This window comes from Puma concolor, chromosome A2 (assembly GCF_028749965.1).
Source record: "Puma concolor isolate L17-30 chromosome A2, mPumCon1.1.hap2, whole genome shotgun sequence".
NCBI classification, from domain to species: Eukaryota; Metazoa; Chordata; class Mammalia; order Carnivora; family Felidae; genus Puma; species Puma concolor.
In genome coordinates, this window is record NC_141668.1 from 6288635 (window position 1) to 6313795 (window position 25161).

General features: G+C 60.5%; 1 protein-coding gene across 6 annotated transcripts in view; it reads left to right on the forward strand.

The window, feature by feature from the left end:
- The window catches only part of KCNH2 (potassium voltage-gated channel subfamily H member 2), a 32499-nt gene extending 9676 nt beyond the window's left edge, over nucleotides 1-22823 (forward strand). For 3 of the 6 annotated variants that reach the window (XM_086686484.1, XM_086686462.1, XM_086686453.1), the window contains 13 exons: nucleotides 8312-8476; nucleotides 9562-10005; nucleotides 10568-10779; nucleotides 15179-15607; nucleotides 16084-16471; nucleotides 16762-16961; nucleotides 17404-17656; nucleotides 18772-18965; nucleotides 19243-19342; nucleotides 19941-20213; nucleotides 20288-20474; nucleotides 20817-20994; nucleotides 22265-22823. In XM_086686484.1, coding sequence (XP_086542610.1) covers nucleotides 8312-8476; nucleotides 9562-10005; nucleotides 10568-10779; nucleotides 15179-15607; nucleotides 16084-16471; nucleotides 16762-16961; nucleotides 17404-17656; nucleotides 18772-18965; nucleotides 19243-19342; nucleotides 19941-20213; nucleotides 20288-20474; nucleotides 20817-20994; nucleotides 22265-22414 — 3173 coding nt within the window. In that variant the 3' untranslated portion in view covers nucleotides 22415-22823. Of the gene's footprint in view, nucleotides 1-8311; nucleotides 8477-9561; nucleotides 10006-10567; nucleotides 10780-12374; nucleotides 12747-15178; nucleotides 15608-16083; nucleotides 16472-16761; nucleotides 16962-17403; nucleotides 17657-18771; nucleotides 18966-19242; nucleotides 19343-19940; nucleotides 20214-20287; nucleotides 20475-20816; nucleotides 20995-22264 lie in introns of those variants that run through there. The other 3 variants (XM_086686473.1, XM_086686478.1, XM_086686492.1) reach the window with 3 other exon arrangements.
- Nucleotides 22824-25161: the final 2338 nt, after the last annotated feature.

Genomic DNA, 25161 nt, shown 5'->3' on the forward strand with positions numbered 1-25161 from the left:
CACAAGGTTTGTGGACACTTAATTCAACTAAGCACTGTCAGACCGTACCCCAGCATAGCTACCCCCATCACCACTTGCCTAAACAGGGTACCAGATTTCTAGTCCCTCATATCTCTGCCACACTTGGCGTCATCCACGTTTATAATTTTTGCCAACCTAATAGGTGAAAGTGATAACTGGCTGCCTTAAATTTGCATTTGTTTGATATTGTGTGAGTCCTGGCATGTCTTAGGCTCCATTGCGTTTTGTGTCGATTTTCCTGTGAGTTGCCTGTTCATATCCTTGCTCAGTTTTCTTTCTCTCTCTCTCTCTCTTTTTAATGTTTATTTATTTTTGAGAGAGAGAGGCAGAGAGAGAGAGAGAGAGAGAGAGACACGGAACACGAGCGGGGGAGGGGCAGAGAGAAAGACACAGAATCCAAAGCAGGCTCCAGGCTCCAAGCTGTCAGCACAGAGCCCGACGCGGGGCTCGAATCCAAGAACCTTCAGATCATGACCTGAGCTGAAGTCGGATGCTCAACCAACTGAGCCACCCAGGCGCCTATCTTTGCTCACTTTTCTCATGAAGCTACTGTCTTTTGTTCTTAGTGATTTGCAGGAATTGCTTGGGTATTCTAGAAATACACATGCTTACAGTTAAATACTCAATATATGGGTTCCAGACATTCATTCCTGTTGGATGGAGATATTGCAAATATCTTCTCCCGTTCAATTATTTCTCAACTTTATCCAACAAAGACACTTTGTGTTGATACAAATTAACTGACTTTTAGCTTTGTTTGTGCTTTTGAAGTTTTGTTTAAGAAATTGTTCACCACCCTGAGGTTGCAGAGGGCTCCATTTTCTTCTATTAATTTAATTGTTTTACCTCTCTCGGTTGGCTTTCATCCATCCTGAGCCTCCCTCTGTGGTGTCAAGTGGGGATCAAGTTATATTTTTTTCCATGTAGTGAGCCAATTTTCCCCACACACCTAGTAAACAGCCTGTTCTTTTCCAGCATTCGTGGGGCCACCTTGATCGTAAGCTAATTTCCCATCTATCCATGGGTCTGTCTTGGAGCTCCCTGTTCTGTTCCAAACATTTATTTGTCTCTTCTTGCATCAAAACCACACTAAAACAACTGTGGCATTTAGTATGTCTTAGTATCTGGAAAGGCGCATATTCTGTCTTTCTTCTTCTTTTTAAAGATTGACTCGGGTATTTGTGGACCTCTCTTCTTCTTTATGAACTTTAGAGAAAGTTTCTCGAGTTCCTGGAAAGAAAACCCATACTAGAATCTTGATTGGAATTAGATTAGTTTTACAGATCAATTTGGGGGAGAATTGACATCTGTATAATATCTGTCCCATCCGAGAGGCTGGACTATCTCTCCATTTATCAGATTGTTTCTGTACTCTTGATTAGTTTTAAGTACCCGCCCCCCCCCCCCCCCCCCCCGCTGCACCCGCCTCCCCACAGAGGTCTTGTGCATTTTTGATCAATTCCTAGTTACTTTATAGTTTTTGTTGCTATTACGAAAGAGACCTTGTTTTTGACTACCTGTTCTAATAGTTTTGTGCTGGCGGAGAGAAATACTGTCCATTTTGGGGCTGACCTTGCATCTGGCAGCCTCATTGAGCTTGCTCTCTTATTAGTTCTAATTGTTTCTCTGTTGATTTTGTTGGTTCCGTGGGGAGATGATCCTATCATCTGCAGACAATGCCGGTTTTCTATGTTTTTGTTTGGGTCATTGCCATGTGTTTTGATGGTCAGAGGTCCATCTGACTCCTCAGGAGGCTTCACGGGTGTCTGCATTTGTACCTGCATTTGTTCTTTGGAGCGTCCCAGCGTCCTGTGAACTGGGAGAGTCCTGGAGGGAATACAGCTCTTTAATGATTGAGAAGCTGTGGCCGCCTGGGCGATCCATGAGAGTGCTGGAATTGGGGTGGGTGTTCTCAAGGCATCCCCTGGCTCTCTGGGGTATGCTGGGAGCTAAGGTGGGCATGTAGTTCTGGGGCTTGCAGACAGTTGGAGGCAGGTAGGGACCCCAGGTTGTTTCCTGGTGGACTGTGGCTGTTTGCCCTCGCTGCCCAGTGGCAGGCTGTGCGGGAGTCACAGGAAAGAGCACTGGTAGGGGTCTGAGGCTCAGAAACTCCGTGCCTTTGCGGCTCTTGCTCTGGTCCCCTGCCCTGGTTCCTGGGCTGCCGGCCTTTATGTTCCACGCTGTTGATTAGATTTAATAGCACTTCAAGAAAAGACACCTTGATTCTCATGGTGGTTCCAACAACTGTCTCGACTCAGCACGGGTTTGAAATGGGCAAATTCTATCATGAAAGGGCCAGTTGGCCCCCCGGGATCTGAAAGGGAGTTTAGATGGGAGGGGGGATGGCCCTGTCTGCACCCACCTAAGTGCAGGTCACCACCCTGACGACCAGTCCTTGGACACCTGCTTGCCCAGCACTTCCTGTGAAACCAGCCCAGCCCTGGCCTCAGGGCTCCAGCTTGGGTAGGGGGGAAAGAAGGAAGCTCACCCCAGAAGCCAGTGCACAATTACCTCCTACATTAGGGATATAGTGTTAGAAATTCTCAAAGAGACATATCATGTGGGCCAGATGGAGCAGTCAGTAACATCTTTGTAGAGGGGAGTCCTGCAGGTCCTGGAGGGATGGCAGGAGCTGGCAGGAGGAGGGGTGGGGGCTGTGGAGTTGGAGTACCAGGCGAAGCTGGGGTGCCCTGAAGGGGCTCTGAGGGAGCACCGGGACCCGGCAGGCTGGGAGGCCCACCCAGGAGGGCGGGCTGAAAGGTCTGAGGTGGTTGGGATCAGGGATTCCGGAGGATTCCAAGGGGGGGCAGACTCCAGGAAGTAGGAGGGGGAAGGGAAAGCTTGGAGGAGGGGAATGAGAACGGAACTGGAGAGCAGCCTTCCCCACGTGAACATGGCCTTGTTTCACCTTCCCAAGGCTCCTGGGGGCAGGGCAAGGTCGTGGCTTCCAGATTACATAGACACGTGGCTGTGTCCCTGGAGGTGGATGGGGCTTGGACCCAGGGCTTGTCTAGAAAGAACTCTTCTCCTGAGGCTGTTGCATTGTCCCTGGGGAAAGGTGGCACAGGCTGGCCGTGCAGTGGGTTTGCGGGGGAGGGGTGGTAGTCTGGCTCGCAGCACAGAGGGCCCCAGAGGGCCCTATAAATGACCCTATAAATCCCTGGGAAGGTGTCAGGCTGGTGGAGGCGTCTGTCTGGAGATGGGAGATGGTCTTTCTGAGTGAGTCGGGGGCCGGATCATGGCTTCCCACGATCATGGCTCAGCTCCTGGAGGGAGTCAGGGGCAGAGGACCCTCCCCCCCCCACCCCCACTCACTGGCTGACCTCTCAGGGTTCCCTATTCTGTCCCCTGAGCCTGCAATATCCCTGGCCTTCCCTGGGCCCCCAGCTGCCCATGAGAGCGGTGTTAGCGACACGGTGGCCCCTGGCCAGGAGCAGTTCCTGCTGCACCTTCCTGTCGCCGCCACCAGGCTAAATATAACCTGACACTGCACAGCCCTGGGCTGCCGCCGACAGAGACAGCCTCTCTGCCTGGGGGCGGACAGGGAGGACTGGAGCCCCAGCCTCCTGCCCTCAGTGTGACTTTGGGCCCAGCTCCTCCTGCCGAGAGCCAGGCAGGGAGGTGATCCGGGTGAGGATGGCTGCCTCCCCGAGGTCACCTTCCCTGCAGGGACCCGGCACCCTGCCTCGTTAGAGCTCTGGATGCTTCCACAAGGCCATCTGTCATTTCATCTGGCACCCAGGGCAGGAATCACTTGTCCCTGCAGTACTTACAGGGAGACCGAAGTCCAGAGAGGTGGGTGGCCTGCCTGCAGCCACACAGCAATTGCCCAGTTCTCCAGCTGACTGGGGCAGGTCAGCTCAGTCCTGTAGGCTCTTCCCTCAGCCTGCGTTACTCTCTCTTCCTCCACCTCATGCTGGGCTCTGAAATGGGGTCCTTTTGACTCCTTGGCTCAGTGAGGCCAGGTGCCAGGCTGTCCTGTGCACGGTGCCCCCAGTACATCATGTGGGTGCTCCGTGAATGTTCGTGGGGGAATGAAGAGACACGTTCAAAGGAGCAGTGATGACATCTCATTTACGGATGAGCATCTGGGGACTCTGACCTGAGGGGCTTGCCCAAGGACACTCCGGGTCACCTCAGCCCTCCCTTTCTCTGCCTGCTGGGGGCTGCCCTGAAAGATAAGGCCTGTCCCTGTTGAAGCTGAGTATGGCTTCTGCCTGGAGCCCAGCCAAGGCCAGGGGTGCCCAGAGGTGGGAGATGCAGTTTGGGACTGTGGGTGGGGTCCCAGGTCCCTGGCTGGGTTGGGGTGCCGGGCAGGGACCCTGCCCCTGGCTGCGCGGCTGGGTGTGGTTGGCACCAGATGAAAGTGGGCCGGGCGATGTGTTTTGGTGGAAGACAGCAGGGGGGCGGGAGGGGCTGTACCTGCTGAACTTGGAATGTGTTCAGGCCTGATTCTCCCCCAGGACCCCGCCCCCTGCCTGTCCCTTCTCCCCTCCTCAGTGACCTGCCATCAGCTGCATGACCTCTGTTGGCTATTAGGATCCGAGGCACAGAGGAACCTGTCAGTGTATGGCTATTAATCAGCCGTGGCCTCCGCTTTCATTGTGTCCATCCCCACAGGGCCCGGGGTGCCCCGAGCTCCGGGAAGTAGGCAAAGGCTGGACACCCAGCAGTCAAGTGTCTTCAGCTGGGGCTGGGGGTTGTGGGGGGTGTGGTGGTGGTGTGGTGGTCGTGAATGGGATATTCATTCATCCCTCAAGCCCTGCGGGGTGGGCGTGATCCCCCCCCCCCCATGTTACCCATGAGCGCCCTGAGGCTCCAGGAGGGTAGGTGATTTGCCCAAGGTCATCCTGGAGCAGTGAGCAAAGGCCAGCTGACCTCACAGCCTGCAACCCCTGCAACCCCCCCCCCCCACCTCCTTGGCACTGGGGAACCTCACAGCCTTTCTGTGGGCAGTGTGGGGTTCCTGCTGCTCCCCTCCAGGCTGTCCCTTCCCGGAGCGCTCTGCGCTGGTGGCCTTGGGAGAGTTGGCCGTGCCTGCCACAGAGTGGCTTTCCACGGAACTGCAGCCTGGCCCGGCTCTGGGCCCAAGTCAGCCTCTGCTCCAGGGGGAGCTGCCCTGGGGGCAGGGCAAGGTTGGAAGCAGGGGAGGAGTGAAGTGCAGGGTCCAGGGGTAGGTAGGAGTGGGTCTAGGGGAGGGTGAGGTGCCCTTCTGTGTGTGCTGTGCCAGCCCTGGAGGCAGCTGAGCCGTGGACTCTCTGCATTTCTTTGCTGGGAAGTTGTGTGAAGGTCAGAGCCCCACCACCCACAGGCTGCAATTTGCTCGGGCTGTCCCTGGGCCCAGCCCTTGACCTGTCTGAGCCTCAGCTGCCCTGAGGGACGCACACTCGCCATAACCCCAGCCAGTGATGGGATGGGGATCGCTGGCAGATCTGGCGGAAGAGCTGGGGAATGGGCGGCCTGACAGCCCGTGGGAGACCCAGCCAGCCCAGCAGGGTGGTGGGAGGAAAGTAGAGCCTCAGAGAGCCCTGGCTGACTTGGGGCCACTAGCTTTCCTTCCTTCCCTGTCCCCTTGAAAATAGCAGCTGGAGCCTCCCTCCTCACCCTCATCCCTGCAGCCCTCAGGCAGGGCTCCAGTTCACATTTTTGGAATAACCAGGGCTTTGACAGGGTTATTTGAAAGGAAAAATTCCTTGAATGTCGACCAAGGGAGAGGGCCAAGGGGGCTCTGCGTGTCGATGTCTGTCGATGTCTGTCTAGAGTGGGGAGCGGCTCTGTACTGCAAAGGGGCTTCTATCTGGAGTTTCAGCGGCCCGGCAGACGGTGGGGTGGCGATTTGGGATGCCACAGTCCTGGGCTACCTGAGTGACAGCATGCAGTTCTGGCTGCCTCTCTTGCAGAGAAGCCTGAACTGAGTGGGCGTGGGGTATTGAGGCCTTGGGTTCAGACTCCCGAGGCTCTGTGTTGGGGGCAGAATCCCCAGGCCATTCTCGAAGGGTTGGGCTCGTCTCCATTTCAGACTTTGCACTTCTCTGAGATGAGTGTGCCCGGAGGAACCGAGGAATGAGAATCAGGGGCCTGGATTACTGGGGTCCCAGGGATGGGTGTTGGGGGTCTTGAGGGCTCAGGTTTCCTGGTCTCTGGCCTCTCCTTAGTCCTGATGAGGACCAGTCCCTGTTCAGGCCGCCGGCCATCACCATATTAGGGCATAAACTCTAGCCGGGCTGCCTGGGTGCCAAACGGTCTCCAGCTGGGCCCGGCCCCCTGCGGCTCGTGACACCGCAGTGGGGCTTCAGCCAGGCCATGTCAGAGGCCAGGGGTCAGGGGACAGCTGCTGGAGGGAGACCCAGACAGAGCCCTCAGCTCAGGTCTCCCAGGCTGAGCCGTGAGGGCAAGGATGCGGTGAGTGGAAGGACTTCGGGGTGGGGTGCGGAGAATTCCTGGCCAGCACTTCCCCTGGCCCAGCTCTCCCCGCCCCCCCCCCCCCCCCCCCATCCCAGTGCTGTCCTGTTCCGGTTGGTTTCAGAGCACGGTGTCAGGAGTGCTGATCTGCCTCCCTCTCCGGCCTTGTCCCCAACAAGTCCTCTCCACACAGGGAGCATCTCCCAGGACTTAGGCCCTTTGTACCTGGCCTGCTGGAGGCTCAGCCCTCAGGGCCTTGTTGGCAGGCATCTAGCACTAGCCCAAGTCCAAGTCTGGAGGCTGCGGGGGTGGGGGTGGGGTGGGGGGGCAAGTTTGTTGGCTTCTTCCTCGACTCAGTTCACCACCCACACTTCCTCTCCACCCTCCTCCTTCCTGACCTCACCCTCACCATCAGCACTCCCCCATCCCTCACACCTGCTGCGGGCCTGGGGCCTGCTCTCTGGTGCATTGTTTTAGGTGCTAGGCCCTTCAGAGGGGACAACCTACCGTGGGGAGTTAGGTAGGCCCCTGCAGTTCAGAGAAGACAGATGATCACGGGGGAGCCAAGGCAAGGAAAGAAGTTTGACTCAGAACGAGAGGAAGATGAGGAACGCGTCTGGTCCCTGTTGGGTCCATAAAGAAGGAGGAACAGAGTGTTTACGCGCCTTCCTGTTTCATCCAGGATCGCTTCCTGTGGGTGGGAGTTCTGAGCTGGGCCTCAGAGGCTGAGAGTGGTCACTCTCAGAAATGAAGAGAGAGAAGGGTGAGGGGTGGTGCCCTGGACAAGGAGCAGAGGAGGACTGGGTACACTGGGCCTGGTGCACTGACCTCACCTGGTGTAGGGGCTCTGGTGGGCAGAGAGACAGAGATTGGGAGGGGAAAACAAAAGTCAAGGGACAGAGAGAACAATGAGAGACAGAGAGGAAAGGTCTGGAGGCCACGCTTCTCAACTCTCTGCCAAAGGGTTACTTTCCTTTATGTCTACATGTCATAGACCAGCCCCTTTGTGAACTACAAAATCACACGTGTGGATGTTGTGGGAACCCCACATTGCTGTAATGGTTTTGAAACTCTTGCCCTCGACTGGTGAACGCAGCTTGTGGGTCGGCATAGCACTTGGGGACTCATGTAGGGAGAGCAGAGTCAGAGTACCTGTTAGTCCCTCAGCGTGTTCGGCACGTGTTGACTTACTTCCTCTTTACAACTCATGAGAAAGGAATTACTATCATTCCCATTTCATAGGTGAGGAAAATGAGGCACAAGGAGGCTACATAATTAAAGATAAAACAAAACAAAACAAAACAACTGGAAGCTGGATGCAGAGATCCTGGGCCTGAAGTCTGCGGGCTCACCTGCTGTGCCGGGCTGCCTTGGGCGAGGGAAGGCAAGGATACATCTAGAGGATAGGGAGGGAGACAGAGAGAGGGCTCCACAAGAAGCGGCGAGCACGGGGCGCCTGGGTGGCTCAGTCAGTTAAGCGTCCGATTTCGGCTCGAGTCGTAATCTCATGGTTCATGGGTTCGAGCCCCGCGTGGGGCTCTGTGCTGACAGCTCAGAGCCTGGAGCCTGCTTCGGCTTCTGTGTCCCCCTCTCTCACTCTGCCTCCCCCACTCACGCTCTGTCTCTCTCTGTCTCTCAAAAATAAATAAATGTTAAAAAAAAATGTTTAAAGCAGCAGTGAGCTGGAGTGGACAGATCGAGGGAGGGAGCTCAGGATGGCAGGCCCAGGGCAGAAGGAGGGGTCGGTGCAGGAGACACTGGAGAGGACGGGCCGGGAAATGTGGCTGAGGGCCGTGGGGGAGGCATGGACTGGCCCCTTTGGGTCCAGCTCTGCTGTGCCCACCTGAGGGGCCCTGGGGTCACAGTGGCCACGTCCTCCACTCTGCAGGGAGCTGCTTCCTGTGCCTGGTGGACGTGGTGCCCGTAAAGAATGAAGATGGAACTGTCATCATGTTTATCCTCAACTTTGAGGTGGTGATGGAAAAGGACGTGGTGGGGTCCCCGGCCCATGACACCAATCACCGTGGACCCCCCACCAGCTGGTTGGCCCCGGGTAAGTGTAACCATACTCTCAGGTCCCTTTCCTGAGGCCTTGAGGTTACCCAAGGTCAGTGCTCTGCAGGAAGTGGTGTTGGGGTATCCCTTTCAGAGGTTGGGGAAAGAACACCAAGGATCTGGCCTAGGCCCATCTGGCTCAGGATGGACAGACAGGGCTGGGGTGACAGACTGAGCCCAGATTCACAGGTCTTTGGGACAGGACGTACCTGGTTTCCTAGCCTTACCTGCTTGGGTTCCTACCACAGTGTCTCCTGGGAGTGGTCCTCTCTTCAGCCCCAGGAATGAGGGATTCACCCTTCCCACATGGCCTTGACCATCTTGGAGCAGCTCTCCTGCTCATCAGAAGGGCCCTGTCTCTCAGGGATTCAACTCCCTCTCTGTGTCGCTTCTGCCCCCTGGGCCTTGATCCTGGACTGGCCAGCTCCCTGCCCTGGCCTTGGCTGACTGAGGATTTGAAGGGAATGCTCACCGTGGCTGGAGACACAGAGGCCTCACCTCGTGCTCCCGTAACACAAAGGCTCCCCCCCCTTCTCCATGATGTCCTTTTTGGGTTTCATTTTAATTTTTCCCCCTGGCAAAAGATTCCACCTCTTGGCTTCTCAAGCGCTGGGAAGGCAGTGTTAATAACCCTGGCTTTACCTGTTCTGCAGGTACTGTCTGCAGGATGGCGGGGCATGGCCGGAAGGCATCGCTCCTCCATGCAAATGCAGGCTCTGCTGTTTACTTGTGAGTTGCACAACTCACGGATGCCTAAATTTCCTCAAGTCTAAACGGGGGATAATGATACCCACCGGCATTGTGAGAGTCAGGCAAAGTGTATGTGGAGCCCACTGTGACCTGTGAGGCTCAAGAAACGGTAGTTTATTATTGTCAGAGCCTTAGATAAGATCCTATGCCGCAAGCTGTTTGAGACTTGAGTTCTGTGCAGCGGGAGTGGGGGTGAAGGTGTGCCGGCTGCCTGGGGCTCCCCACCTCCCTCCCCTCGGTGGCTGTGGCGCCAGCTCCCAGGCCTCCCGGCTGCCCTACCCCCACCCCCCCCCCCCCATCCCCTGTGGCCACCCGCCTCTCTTCTCCCTGCAGGCCGAGCCAAGACCTTCCGCCTGAAGCTGCCCGCGCTGCTGGCCTTGACGGCCCGGGAGTCATCGGTGCGGCCTGGCGGCGGCGGGGGCGGCGCGGGCGCCCCGGGGGCCGTGGTGGTGGACGTGGACCTGACGCCGGCGGCGCCCAGCCGCGAGTCGCTGGCCCTGGACGAGGTGACGGCCATGGACAACCACGTGGCAGGGCTGGGGCCAGCGGAGGAGCGGCGCGCGCTGGTGGGCCCCAGCTCACCGCCTGCCTGCGCGCCCGACACGCACCCCTCACCCCGGGCACACAGCCTCAACCCCGACGCCTCTGGCTCCAGCTGCAGCCTGGCCCGGACGCGCTCCCGGGAGAGCTGCGCCAGCGTGCGCCGCGCCTCCTCCGCTGACGACATCGAGGCCATGCGCGCCGGGCTGCCCCCGCCGCCGCGCCACGCCAGCACCGGTGAGGGCCGCAGCACCCGCCGGGCCTGCCCCGTTCGGGGCCCTCAGCTTCCTCCCTCTCAGCCTGGTCCTGTGCGCCTGGGAGATGGAAATCCCATTAAGCACTTACTTAATCCCATTAAGTGGCCTTTTACTCCATTAAATGTCCATTCATCCCATTACATTCTTCCACTGGCAGAGCCTTTGCTGGCTGGTGGAGCTCGCTCTCCCAGGATGGCCCGGAGCAGGGGTGGCCATGGGGAGTGTGAAGGGCAGGAGAGGCCTCTGGGTCCCAGCTACCATCTGGCCCTTGGGCGGGTGCCCAGGGCCCACTGAACAGACGTTTACGGAGGACCATCTTCCTCCATCACCTCACAGCTGTGCCATGGCATGCTTCCTTACAGTGGCAAGGACTCTGGCCTTGTTCTCAGTGACTGCCTGTCTCCTGAGTTGGCCTCACTGACTCACTGTACCCCACGGCCTAGTCCACACCCGGCCTGCCACCCTGACCCGGCTCTCCCCTCCACTCCGGGGGCCATGCATCCCTGCCCGCCGCCCTGACCCGGCTCTCCCCTCCACTCCAGGGGCCATGCACCCCCTGCGCAGCGGCCTGCTTAACTCCACATCAGATTCCGACCTCGTGCGCTACCGTACCATTAGCAAGATTCCCCAAATCACCCTCAACTTTGTGGACCTCAAGGGGGACCCCTTCTTGGCTTCGCCCACCAGTGACCGGGAGATCATAGCACCCAAGATAAAGGAGAGGACCCACAATGTCACTGAGAAGGTCACCCAGGTATGTGCCTAGCTCCCTGGCTCTCCTCTCACCCTGGAGGAGCTTGGAGGGGGTGGGAGTGGGCTGTGGTCAAAGGGGGGTGGTGGAGGGGCCTGGTCCGTGAGGGCCTCTGGAGGGTGGGCAGACCCCCTGGCTGGGAGTGGGGGTGGGGGATTGCAGAGCTGGGGTGAGAGACAAGTCTGAGAGGTCCTGAGGAAGAGAGACTTCAGGGGAGAGGAGGGGAGAAGAGGGCAGGGGGAAGAAGGGGAGGAAAAGAGAGAGGAAGGGAAGGGACCTTGGGATAGGGCAGATACAGAGAACAGGTTGATGGGGCACGGGAAGGACAAGGCAGTTGAGACAAGGTGGGCTGGAGAAGGCAGCCACAGGGACGCGATGGGGTCTGCTCACTGGGTGTGGTGAAGGAGGTATGGGGTGGGCTAGGGGCAAACTTACAAGAGACTTCAAATGAGAAGGGGCCACGGAGGTCAAGGTCAGGGGTCTTGATTCTTCTAGGCCGACGTGATAAGCTAGAGGGAGGTGGGGGGGGGGGGGTCCCGTGCTAGGGCTTGGACGGCTTGGAGGTATGCATCCCTGTCCCCAAACCACGGGACAGGGGAGGGGAGGGTATGATGGTGGGTGCCCTGATACAGAGGGATTAAGTCCCAGAGAAGACCACCAGCCTTTGGGGGCACTGCCCAAGACCGTCCAGTGGCAGGACCAGCCTGGTCTCCTGGTCCCCCGGTAGCAAGGTTGCTGGCACCACCCCCCACCGCCCGGTCCATGCCAACTCCTTCATATTCTGGCCTTGGGGGTGGGGTGGGGGAGAGGGTCCTGAGTGGGGATGCCTGCAGTAGGTGACGAGCCCGGGATGGTGGGGGCTCCTGGGCCACACCTGCTGAGCCCCAGTCTCTGTTGCCCCCTCCTATGCCTTCCTCGGCAGCTCCTTGAGTTGGCCCGAGAGAGGGAGCTGCCCCCTTTCGCCTGCTGTTGTCGCTGCCAGCCTCCTCGGCCCTCCTCCTGGCCCTGCTCCCGCTGCCTCTGGCTCTCTGGGTCCCTGCCAGGTCTCCAGCCCCTTGGCCTTGACTCCAGAATGTTCCCCCTCACCCCAGGCCCCATATCTGGTTGTCTGCCCCTCTCCCCCTCCTGCCTCTGCCTCTCGTTCCCACCTGGAGCCCCTGTCGTCTGCGTCTGCCCTGCTCCTGCGCCCGCAGCCTGTGCCTGTCGTGTTGTGTTCTGTGCTTTTGGTCTATATGTGGCAGCGTGCGTGTGTGTGTTCCTGGCTTTGCCTGTCACCGGGCGGTCTCTCCATCTCTGGGTGTCGGTCTGAGTCTGGCTGGCTGGGCACTGGACCGGAGGGGCGGGGGTGTCGGGGAGACCATTAATCTGCGGTGACAGGCCTGGCTGCCGGGGGGAGGGGGAGGGGCGCGGGCTGCGGGAGCGGCTGCAGCAGGAGCCCTGGATCGGGCCGCGGGGGAGGGGGCCGCTGGCCAGCCCAGGCAGGGCGGGGGAGCCCAGTGTGGCGGGGGTGGGGGTGGGGGCCTGGGAGGAGGGGCCGGCCTAGGAGCCGAGGTTCCGACCGCGGAGCTGCTGCTGGGCTGGCGGGCGGGCAGGGCGCAGCACGTTGGCAGCGGGGGGCCCCGCACCGGGGGGCCATGGGCGGCCCGAGCCAGGCAGGCTGCTGTCCACACTCACTGCCAGGGTGACCCCAGCCCTGGGGCCCAGCCCCAGCGACCCTGGCTTCATGCCAGAGACGGCCCTGGGCGCCAGGCCGCCAGCCTCTGGGGCGCAGCCTGGGCTGGGACTGCTGCTGGGGCGCAGGTGGGGCGCTGGCCAGGCCCTCGGGCTCCAGGGCAGGCAGGCTGGGGGGAGCCAAGTCCTCCATGGCGGCCCCAGCAGGGAAGGCGAGCGGGACAGGGGCTCTGCAGCCCAGGGCCCAGAAAGGCCGGGTGAGGCGGGCCGTGCGCATCTCCAGCCTGGTGGCCCAGGAGGTAGGTGACCCTCCCCCCCCCCCCCCCAGCCACTCTCCCCCTTCCCTGGGCCGGGGCACTGAGGCAGGCGGTTGCGAGGTGGCAATTTGGGTGCGGCCTGGAAGGCTCTGGCTCCAGGGCTGGGCCGGAAGAGGGCTTCTGAGAAGCAGGATGGTTCGGGGGAGCCGTGGGGGCTGCTGCTCTGCTCAGCCCACCGCTGGCCTCTTGCTCGCTCTCCTCCAGACCGGCTGTGCCCGGGTGGACAGTGCTTCTCTTGCCAGGGCTTTCCCTCTGCCATGGCTTCCCTGGCCCACAGTCCTGACTCCAAATGCAAAAGGAGGAGAGGGAGAAGAGGAATGAGATGGGTGCCCAGAGACGATGACGGTGGGCAAAGGGGGAGGAGGAGGAGAGGAGCACGGTGGGACACCGGCGCGGCCTGGCCCTGGGGCTCTAATGCTCCCCACTGTGTGCCGGGGTGGGCCCTGAGGTGGGGGAGGGAGGCTTGGGCTGCCTCAAGGGTCTGAGGAGGGTGGGGGTCAGAGGCCACTGGATGGCAGTGAGGGCAACCGGAACTCAACCACCTGGATCACCTCTTCCCTGGCAGCCTGAGGTGCTGGTGGCTGTGCTGTCTTCCCCCAGGTTGATGATTCTGTAGGCACCTCCTGGGAGTCACCTCTCTGCCCCCAGGGGCTTCTGTCAGCCTGGAGCAGGCTCAGGGCAGTGGGAGGCACCTTAGGAGTGAGGCTGAGAATCCCACCCACCACCTGCACCTGACTCTGCTTTGGCTCCTGGGCTCCTCCCAGCAGGGGAGCAGGTGTGGGTGGGAAGAAGCCCACCCACAGGTGAGGACCCGTGATTTGGCTTAAATAAGCTTCAGTATTCTGTGGGACCACGAGTCAAGGGGGGTTACATGCCTGGCCCAAGGCCGTATGGTAAGCTGGTGGTTGCAGAGCAAGGCCAGGCCCCTGTAAGGTGTGGGTCCAGGCCGTGAGTCCCAGGCTTGCCCCGTGTGTGTGCGGTTGTGCACTGGGCCTTGCTATGTGTGCCACTCTGGGGTGGGGGTAGGGTCACTGCTGTTGGCCTCTGAGGCTTGGGGATGAGCCCCATCCAGGGGCAGGCACCTTCTTCCACCCGTTGTCTGTGGGAGCCCTGGCTGGTTCCATTTTTTCAATCCTCATGTGACCAATGAAAGGCCACTGCTTCATGCTCTCTGCCTTAAGGAGCAAAGCAGCTAGGGCTGAAGGCAGGGCAAGACACATGCTTCTTACCGTCCCCCAGCCCCCAGCTGCTCCCCCCTGCCCACATCATACATCTCTGGAGCTGCCCATATCTACTTTAGGGTGGCCAAACCCCTAACCATGGCCCGTCTTACCTTCCAGTTACTTCCTCTGAGGAGATGGTCTCCAAACAGCTTGTCTGGTGATGGTGGGTCCAGGGGATCCCCAGCTTGAGTATGAATGGGAATCTTTGGGGGTTCCATCCACCCCAACTGTCCCCAGCCCAGAGGCCTGAGGATGTGGGGCCCCAGCACTCAGTGCTTCTTGGAACAGGGCCAGTAACCTTGGTTCTCAAGGGGCTGGCTGAGGCCTGGGTTTGGCTCCCTAGGGTTGGCAGGGCCAAGGCTGGAGGGCCTAGTGGGGGGGCTCTTGGGTTGAGTCGGATGTCTGTAAGAGAGGATTCTCGGGGGCAGGAGGGGGCAACGGGGGACAGACAGGCTCCTGGCCCTTTGTGGGAAGGCTGGCCTCAGTCCTTCCTAGTTTGGCTTGGGAAGAGAACGACACGGCTGCTGCCACCTGGTGTGGATGGCAGGCCTGCCTCTGAGAGGGCAGGATGTGAGGTGAGCCTGTGCAGGACTGGGTGTGACACTTCTGAACATTTGCCTGTGTGTGTGTCCTTCTGTGTACGCGTGGGCATGAGTATGGCTGTGTTAGGTCTTCCGTGGGCCTTTGTAGGTGTGTGGGAAGGCAGAGCTTGAGGGCTGCCCTGGGTCTGGGGAGTGATGTGTGCGTGCATGTGTGTGTGTGTGTGTGTGTGTGTGTGTGTGTGTGTGTGTGTTGTATATGTGGTGTCTGGGGGCAGTGGGCAAGGTCACGCGGTAGAGTTCTAACCATAGCTATGGGTGCGCATAGCTGGTGGGCAGTAGCACGTCTGGGTATCACTGCATGGTGCTCCGAATTCAGGTATCCAGACAGCAGGTCTGCGTGCCCCGTGGGGAAGTGGAGCGCCTGGGTCACGAGGTGGTCACTGACTGTGGCCACGTGGCCAAGGGATGGGCATTCCGACTGAAGCTTGTCGGCTCTCCCCCTTACCCTGCTTGGCTCCCTTGCTTCCCTGGAGGCCCAGCAGAGATGTCATCTGCTCCCACCCTGGAGATCTCACGCCCTCCCCTGCCCCGGACTCCAGTGGGACATCGTCTCCTCACCTCTGCCCTCCCACCCTCCCTACCGGTCCAGGTCCTGTCCCTGGGGGCTGATGTGCTGCCAGAGTATAAGCTGCAGGCGCCGCGGATCCACCGCTGGACCATCCTGCACTACAGCCCCTTCAAGGCCGTGTGGGACTGGCTCATCCTGCTGCTGGTTATCTACACGGCCGTCTTCACACCTTACTCGGCCGCCTTCCTGCTGAAGGAGACGGAAGAGGGCTCCACGGCCCCTGACTGTGGCTACGCCTGCCAGCCGCTGGCCGTGGTGGACTTCATTGTGGACATCATGTTCATCGTGGACATCCTCATCAACTTCCGCACCACGTACGTGAATGCCAATGAGGAGGTGGTCAGCCATCCCGGCCGCATTGCCGTCCACTACTTCAAGGGCTGGTTCCTCATCGACATGGTGGCCGCCATCCCCTTCGACCTGCTCATCTTTGGCTCTGGCTCTGAGGAGGTAAGTGGGCAGGGAGGCCGAGGCCGGGAGGGCACCTGGAAAAGGAGAGAAGGTGAGGGGGTACAGGGGGTAGCTGCCCCTTGGCCACTGTCCCTCTCCAGGTGAGCCACTCCCCAGGCAGAGGGCCAGAGAGGCCGCCTTTTTGTCTTAGTCCATCCAAAGAGGCCGCCATGTTCTAATCACACAGAAGTGGCCTGGGAACTCATGGGGGTTCTAGGCGGGCGCCTAAGGGTGGGTGTTGTATCTTCCAGAGCCCCATTCTCACCGGGGGGACCATGAGCCCCTCTGTCACAAAGATGAGCCCTTTTGTCACAAAGCTAGGACAAAGATTAATGGGACTCTGTGCCGGGCTTAGGGAATGGGAGCTTCCATCATTAGGAGGTCCTGGGAGGAAGTCTTTGGGGATTTTACTTCCAGTGCCCCCTCCCTCCTCACTTGTTCCCACACTGAACGTCTGTCCCCCCCCCCCACTGCAGCTGATCGGGCTGCTGAAGACGGCGCGGCTGCTGCGGCTGGTGCGTGTGGCGAGGAAGCTGGACCGCTACTCGGAGTACGGGGCGGCCGTGCTCTTCCTGCTCATGTGCACTTTCGCGCTCATTGCGCACTGGCTGGCCTGCATCTGGTACGCCATCGGCAACATGGAGCAGCCACACGTGGACTCCCGCATCGGCTGGCTGCACAACCTGGGCGACCAGATCGGCAAGCCCTACAACAGCAGCGGCCTGGGAGGCCCCTCCATCAAGGACAAGTACGTCACGGCCCTCTACTTCACCTTCAGCAGCCTCACCAGCGTGGGCTTCGGCAACGTCTCCCCCAACACCAACTCGGAGAAGATCTTCTCCATCTGTGTCATGCTCATTGGCTGTGAGTGTATCCTCGGGGGCGGGGTGGCCCGGAGTCTGGGAAGAGCCCGAGATGGGCCAGAGCAGGGCTGGGGCGGGGAAGCCCTGAGACCACCAGCAGAGCATGTGTGGGGGCTGGGACACCAGGCGGAGATTCAAGGCAGAGCCCAAGGGCACGTGGACCTGGGCTTCTGTGTTTGTGCGTCTCTCGTGCGTGCTTCCACTGAGATGTGACTGCGTGTGTCGTCGACCCGGTGCAGGGGCGGGCGGGGTCCCTCGGATGCTGATGTCCCCACTCACCCCCGCCCCCAGCCCTCATGTACGCCAGCATCTTCGGCAACGTGTCAGCCATCATCCAGCGGCTGTACTCCGGCACTGCCCGCTACCACACGCAGATGCTACGGGTGCGGGAGTTCATCCGCTTCCACCAAATCCCCAACCCCCTCCGCCAGCGTCTCGAGGAGTATTTCCAGCACGCCTGGTCCTACACCAACGGCATCGATATGAACGCGGTGAGGCCGCTCGGCTTCGCTGGTGGTGGGCTGGAGGGAGCAGGGTCACAGTGAGACTTCCCTGGATGCAGTGAGCACGTCTAACGGCATCGCGTTCTTTGGTTTAGGCGGTCACGGTGCTAGTGCCTAGAAGGACCCTGAGAAGTACGTTCTGCTTTTGATAGCGGAGCTCGTGTACTGGGAGAACTCTCACTGTGGGGCGGGCCCAACCAGGCCCTTCCGTACAGGCAAAGCATTTAATCCTTACAACAGCCCCAGGCAGGAGCTGGTCTCTACACTTTACACTAGAGAATGGAGGCTGAGAGCAGGGAAGCATCGTTCCCGGAGGGCGAGCGAGGGCGCCCAGCTAGAAGGGGTGGACTCTCTGATGCTCCTCTCAGGGTCTCGGGGTGGGGGGTGCGGTGCCTGAAGACAGCGTGCTGAGCCAGCCCAACGCCCCCAGGTGCTGAAAGGCTTCCCCGAGTGCCTGCAGGCAGACATCTGTCTGCACCTGAACCGCTCGCTGCTACAGCACTGCAAGCCTTTCCGAGCGGCCACCAAGGGCTGCCTGAGGGCCCTGGCCATGAAGTTCAAGACGACACATGCACCGCCAGGGGACACGCTGGTGCATGCTGGGGACCTGCTCACCGCCCTCTACTTCATCTCCCGGGGCTCCATTGAGATCCTGCGGGGCGACGTTGTCGTGGCCATCCTGGGTACGGGGCTAGGTGCGGGGGACCGGGTGCTAGGTGGAGGCCTGGAGAGCTCTCAGGACACAGTTGTTGGGGCCGTGGACCCACTCCTGCCTGCAAGTAATTCACCTAAGCTTAGACCCTCCACGGGGGGGGGCAGTGGAGAGGAGCCCCACGTGGGGCGGGGCTGCTGAACTCTGAGGGTTCTTAGACTCTGTTCCCTACAGGCTCTCCCCACAGGCAGCGACGCTCTTGCTTCCTGAAAGCAGGACCAAATCCAGATACTCCAAAGTGGGCAGTGGAGGGAGGTTATGCATCTGATTTTACTAAGGAAATTTACTCAGTTCCCTGCGGCCTCAGGTGATACAGCCCAGCCCAGCCCTCACCATCTTCAAAGCAAAGGAGTCTCACCCCTCCTTCCCTCCCAGTTGTGCCTGGGCAGGGGGCTTCCTGTCCTCTGCCTGTCCTTCCCTTGGCCATGTGCCTCAGGGCAGATGCATCACAGGGGGCCATTTTAGATTTTTATTTCTCAGTTCAGTCAACACCTATACTCACTCCACAAACAGCCCCAACACAACAGACAACCCAAGTTTCACTATGTAACACTTAGCTTTAGTGCGTGTGATACATTCTGGTGTCTTCTGTGCTGTGATCAGCTTTGCTATCCTATTTCCTTTTGGTAAACAAAAATGCTGGTCTTGTTTCGCTGCTGTGTTATGACCTATAGCTTGAAGGGCCCTGTTTATGAGGGTGCAGTGATTGGCCAGGATGGTGTTTGGGGCATAGGGTTTGGAGGGGGTAAAAGTGGACTTAGAACCCAAGGAAGCCAGGGCCATGCGCAGAGAGGGGTATATCCAGGCTGGTCCCACTGGCCGGTTCCAGTTGTTGGAAGGCAAGGAGGTCCAAGCCCTCTATGCCCCCACGGCACTGATGGCCATGCTAAACAAATCCTGCTTTGGGGAGCAGCGGGGAGATGGGGCTGGCTAGTCCCTCCCTGGCTCTGGGGGCTGGGGCTGGTGGGTGGGTGGCCAGCCCAAGGGGAGGCCCCCAGCCCAGGCTGAGAATGCCGGGAAGACAGATGCCTTTTCCCTGTACTGCTGCGCAGGGGCTGAGCCCCTACTCTTGGTGTCCTCCTACAGGGAAGAATGACATCTTTGGAGAGCCTTTAAACCTGTATGCTCGGCCCGGCAAGTCCAATGGGGACGTGCGGGCCCTCACCTACTGCGACCTGCACAAGATCCACCGGGATGACCTACTGGAGGTGCTGGACATGTACCCCGAGTTCTCGGACCACTTCTGGTCCAGCCTGGAAATCACCTTCAACCTGCGGGACGTGAGTGGGCTGCCCTGAGGAGGCTGTACCCTGGTGGCTGCCCCCGACTGGGGTGACCTCGCTGGGCCTGTTTCCCTGCCTGTCAAACGGTATCGGAGCTGGAGGAGGTCAAAGGCCCGGCCTCAGCTCTCTTGGTGGAGCAGAGCATCTGTGCAGGGAAAGCTTCCTCACGGCGGGTGCTCCGGGCTCCACGTTCTCTACGTTAACGAGGGGGTTGGGGCTGACCCTGGCAGGGCAGGTGCGCGTGGAAGGGCCCTGACACCGCTTTTGGTTCTAGACCAACATGATCCCTGGGTCTCCCGGCAGCGCGGAGCTGGAGGGCGGCTTCAACAGGCAACGCAGGCGCAAGCTGTCCTTCCGCCGGCGCACAGACAAGGGTGAGGCGGGGGCGGGGCGGGGGGGGGCAGGGTCCAGGGGAGGGGGGCGGGGCGCGGGGGCGGGCGGTAACTGCGCGTAGCTCTGCAGACTCTCGTGCCCCTACCTTCAGTGCTCCCCATTCTCTCGTCCCTCCTGCCCCAACGCTGTCCACTTCCCTTTAATGCCCACTTGAACTGGCACCTCCTCCGGGAAGCCCTCTTCCACCCTCCTGGGTGCCGACCTAAGCTTCTTTGGGCCTCAAGCGGCTGGCGGCTTGGCGCTGCCTTGAACTCATGAGGGCAGAAGAGAAAGACAAAGGAGGGCGAGGGGGCCAGCGCAGGGGGTCCCAGAGAGCCCCGCCCAGCAGTCAGCGGTCCGAGTCGACTTGGTCCCGCCCCCCCCCCCCCCCCCCCCCGGGGGTTCTCATTCCGCTTGAGCGTGGGTGGTGGTGGGGGGGCGGGGCTGGAGGGGGCCGGGGGTAAGAAGAGCGGAGGAAACAACCGGGGACAAACCAGGACGTCCTGGCGCAGCCCTCTCCCAGGCCTACTCGGTCCCCTCCCCTCCTCTCCCCTTCCGTGCCTCCTGCCTTCTCTGAGGCCCGTTCTCTGTTTCCCACAGACCCGGAACAGCCAGGGGAGGTGTCGGCCTTGGGGCCGGGCCGGGCGGGGGCAGGGCCGAGTAGCCGGGGCCGGCCAGGGGGACCGTGGGGGGAGAGCCCATCCAGCGGCCCCTCCAGCCCTGAGAGCAGTGAGGATGAGGGCCCAGGCCGCAGCTCCAGCCCCCTCCGCCTGGTGCCCTTCTCCAGCCCCAGGCCCCCCGGAGAGCCGCCGGGTGGGGAGCCGCTGACGGAGGAAGGGGAGAAGAGCAGTGACACTTGTAACCCGCTGTCAGGTAGGGTGAGGGCCCGGCTCAGGTGGGTGGGGCGTGGCATCTGACCTGGCCTCAACCCAGTTCTCTGGCTCCAGGCGCCTTCTCAGGAGTGTCCAACATCTTCAGCTTCTGGGGGGACAGTCGGGGCCGCCAGTACCAGGAGCTGCCTCGCTGCCCTGCCCCCACCCCCAGCCTCCTGAACATCCCCCTGTCCAGCCCCAGCCGGCGGCCCCGGGGCGATGTGGAGAGCAGGCTGGATGCCCTTCAGAGGCAGCTCAACAGGTGAGGGCGGGTCTGTGTGTCGAGGGAGCGGGGCCTGTGTGTGTATGTGTGTGGGTGTGTGTGTGTGTGTGTGTGTGTGTGTGTGCGCGCGCGTGCGCGTGAGATCTGTGGGTTTCTGGTAGCATTATAGCCTGAAAGGAGGGTGTCTGCTCCGTGTGGGCTTGTCCGTGTGGGCCACACCCTGACCCCCTCCTCCCGTTCAGTGCTGAGAGAGGGACCGCACACATAGAATGGAGAGGGAGCCTGGGGTGGACCAGCTGGCTGGTCCGTAAGGTGCTTCCGAAATCACCTGGTGTCTCCACATCCCCGAGAGCCAGAGCATCCTCCTCCTTCTTGCCCCAGGCTGGAGACCCGGCTGAGTGCAGACATGGCCAGTGTCCTGCAGCTGCTGCAGAGGCAGATGACGCTGGTCCCACCTGCTTACAGTGCTGTGACCACCCCGGGGCCCGGCCCCCCCTCAACCTCCTCTCTGCTGCCCGTCAGCCCCATCCCCACCCTCACCCTGGACTCGCTTTCTCAGGTAAGTTCCAGAGCCCTCTGCCTGCCCAAGGCACCCCAGCCCCTGCCTTTTCTGCCCCCGGCCCACTCCAACCTGCTTTGCCGTCCTTTTCCTGAAACGCGGGGCCTCATCTTCCTCCCACCCCCGTTTCTGCCCTCGTCCTGGACTGGACTTTTGAAGGAGGACTGCCTCGGGAGCTGCAGGCACAGGGCGAGGCAGGAGAGCCCCCAAACCAAAGCCCCCAAACAGCAGGACAAAGGAAACCAGCGGGCTGAGAGGGGTCACCTAAACGGCTAGATCTACTCAGGGGGACTGTGTCATGGCCAGGAGGGGTCTCCGAGGCCTGGTGGTGGGTGCTGCGTGCCAGTCCACCCCCGGCACGGGGTCCCTGCCGTGACCGGCCGCTGCTCGGCTCTGGCTCCGCTGCCCACCCGTGGCTCTCACGGTAGCCACTCTGCAGGGTTGTCTCGATGGCCTTGGCCGAGCCCCAACGTGGCGCTTCTGGCCCGCATCTCTCCCCTCCCGTGGGAGTGGGCCTCTGTTGCCCTTCGTCCTCTCCTGAGTGGACTTGTGTGCGTCTGGGCCCCAAGAAGGGGGTTCTTCTGGCTCCCAGAGGTGGCCTGGGATCTGCTCCCCCCTTCCTCTGGCATCCGCTCCCCCTCCCATATGCTGCCTGCTCCTGTTTGCAGACACCAGGGCCCACGTCAGCAAATGTGCCAGTCTCCCTTCACGGCCTCCCCCGCGGAGCTCTCACAGCATGCTCGTCAGCATCCACAAACCCCTCCCGCCTGCCCTGGCACTCTCCCTGGCCTTCCGGGGCCTGGCCGCCAGCCTGCCTCTGCTTCTAGGTCCTTGAGTTCCTTCTAGATTGGAGGAAGGAGCCTTGTTTCTTTTCCTGTCCCAACTCAGGGCCCCTTATTCTGGGTTGGGTTTGGATTCGTCTGCCATGTTCCCTGGGGGGAAGAGGAGAGTGGCTGCAGCCTTGGGCTCCCCCTGTGTCAGGGGCCACTCCCAGGGCTCCCGGCTGCCCGCTTTGGCTCCTGCCCACTGCGAGTGCATTTCTCTTCTTCCAACCTCAGCGCTTGCCTGTTGTGCTCCAGGTCCCGCTCTGTGTGGCTCGGCCCTTGACCTTGTCCCGTTGAGCCCTCTTCTGTTCCCCAGTCCTCTGTCACCGAATTCTCCTGACGCTCCTGTCGTTTGACCCTCCTCTCTATTCACCCGAAAGCCCCCTCCGTCCCCTCACTCCCCTTCCACAGGCTCCTCGTCTGCTCACACTGTGTTCTCTCTGCAGGTTTCCCAGTTCATGGCGTTGGAGGAGCTCCCCCCGGGGACCCCAGAGCTCCCCCAAGACGGCCCCACTCGACGCCTCTCCCTGCCGGGCCAGCTGGGGGCCCTCACCTCCCAGCCCCTGCACAGACATGGCTCAGACCCGGGCAGTTAGTGGGGCTGCCCATTGTGGACACGTGGCTCACCCAGGGTTCAGCGCACTGCCTGGGCCCCTCCCCTCAGAGGCCCTGCCCGGGAGGCCCTGGCCAAGAAAGGGGAGAGGAACATGAAGGCACAGCCCCCTCCCCCAGCCCTTGGGCCCATCTCTTCCTGCAGTCCCCTGGGCCCCAATAGGAGGGGCAGGGGCAGGGACAGGGCCGGGCAGTGGACGGGGGTCTGTGGTCTCCCCACTGCCCTGGGGGCATTAGCTGGTCTAACTGCCCGGAGGCACCCGGCCCTGGGCCTTAGGCACCTCAAGGACTTTTCTGCTATTTACTGCTCTTATTGTTAAGGATAATAATTAAGGATCATATGAATAATTAATGAAGATGCTGATGACTATGAATAATAAATAATTATCCTGAGGAGGCTCCAGGGTGCTGGACCGTGCGGCCCTGGGCCCGCTGTAGCGTGCGTTCACATTCACACATGTGCGCATGCGCCGGGCTCCGTGGGACTCTGGGCGTATCTGTCTGCGTGGGCAGGGTCTGCAGGGGCTGCCCTGATACCTGGGGGTGGAGCGTGCGCAGAAGAGGTGTTCCCTGGGGTCTGCCGTGGGGCATCTCCAAGGCCTCCTGACTCCCACAAGGAGTTCCCAATAGTCAAGCACTGCCTGGACTGTTGTGAATAGAGAGGCAGTGCTCATGCGATGCCAGGACCGGGTCCAGCCCCTCAGGGTCGTGTTTCGCTGGGTGGCATACTGGCTCCCAGAGCTGACCATACACTGGCTTGTCCCCTTACACGCGTCATGAACCCAGCCCACACTGACCCTAACCTGGGGCTGTGTTGGTTAATTCTGGCCCATGTACCCCAACCCCCTGACTTGGCCTTAGCTCGACCCTAACCCAGACTCACTTGGGCTCTGTACAGTTGGGCCCCCACGGTGACCTGACTCTGGGCACACTGGTTTTCTCAGTCTCGACCAGAGCTCCTCAGGTGTGTGGCTGCAGATGGGCCTCGGTCACTATGATCTCTTGAGCACCTGTGATCTTCGATTACTGAGTTAATGCCTAGAGAGAGTGGGAGATTTTGGGTGGCTCATTCTCGTTACTGGGGGAATGAGTCAGAATCGACATCCTGGGGCCAGGGAAGGGTTGTGCCCTTGTGTGTGCCTGCGTGTGCGTATGGTCTTGTGAGGACACACGGCCCCCTGGAGCCGTGGCTGGCAGTGACCGTGGCAGGGCACCTGCTGACCAGCAGGAGGACCCAAGGGGCAGCAGCCAGCTAGTGCTGCCCAAGGCCTCCAGAGCTGGCAGAGCAGTTTCCCACTGAATCCCCACAACCCCTGACCCTTTGAAGTGGGCTTGTTAACCTCGCCTTTTAAAAAAACGTTTGTTTATTTTGAGACAGAGGCGGTGGTGGGGGGTAGGGCAGAGAGAGAGAGGGAGAGAGAATCCCAAGCAGGCCCTGAGCTGTCAGCACAGAGCTGGGCGTGGGGCTCGATTCCATGAACCATGAGATCAGGACCTGAGCCGAAATCAGGAGTCAGATGCCCACTGACTGAGCTGCTCAGGTGCCCCAACCTTGGTTTGAAATCAAATGTGGCTATTCTCACGGCGCATGCCTCGGATGGGGCGGGAGACCCTGCTCTCTTGAGAGTTCTTGCTATGCCCAGAGCAGGTAGGAGAGAAGGGAGAGAATTTCTCCTGTCCACGTGATTCTGCACCAGGGCCCTGGCTCCCCTCCCAGGATTGCCGCATATGCTTGTGACTTGGGAGTTCACACGCACGACTTCCTGGGGGGTTGATGTATGTGATGTAGGGGGGGAGGTGGTGAGCAGAGCCCCTCAGGACAGGGCAGAGGCAGACACAGGCAGAGGTGACCGTGAGGCTGGCGGGGAGAAGTAAAATACAGACAGCTCAGTGCACCTGGCACGCTGGGCCTGTGTGAGCTGGGCCAAGTGCCTGCCGTCTGATGCTCGCTCTATCCATGTTACTGTCCGCCCTTGGCCTTACAGTATACTCGTGGGACTCAGCCACAGTTCATACTACTCTGCCCCACAAGCGTGGGGGCTGGGGGAGGCTGGGGGAGGGGCTGGGGGCCACCCCGGTGAGTCGGGGCCTGGTGTTGGTGGGCACCTGGTGGGGAAGGAGAAGAAACCTTTGCCTGCACTCTCTAGGCTTTGTATCAGGTGGATGCCGGCCATCCCTCTGCGGCACCATACCAGCCCCCACAGCCGGTCACTGGCCCAGTGTGGACTCTGGTGCTTGTCCGAGACGGACTCCCATGGGTGTCCCAAGGGTCAGTCCGCTCAATCTGTAGCGGGAGAGCAGCCAGTGTGGTCAGGATGCCCTGGGCCAGGTCCTTGCCGAGAGCCACCTGCTGAGGGTGGGTGGAAGACAACAGTGACCGTGGCTTTAATTACTGGATCAGTTCACCTGCACAGCTGCAGCTAGGTGCTCGGAACCTGCATCATTTAACCCTCAGGGGGAGAAGTAGTAAGTCCAAGTGGGCAGATTAAGGCTCAGGATGGTAGGTGACTGGCCGGTGGTCACACTACTCACAGGTGGCAGTGCACAGCTTCAGACTGCATGGGAGGAGCGATAGTGACCTTGAGGGCATGACACTGGGGCTGACACCGGCTGCAGGGCATAGGCTCGAGCCTGGGCCTTGCGGGCCTGAAAGGCAGGTAGCGTGCTGCGCTTGGGAGTGCAGCCCGGTCTGGGAATCCAGCTTGGAGACTCCCCCGGCTCCCATTCCTAG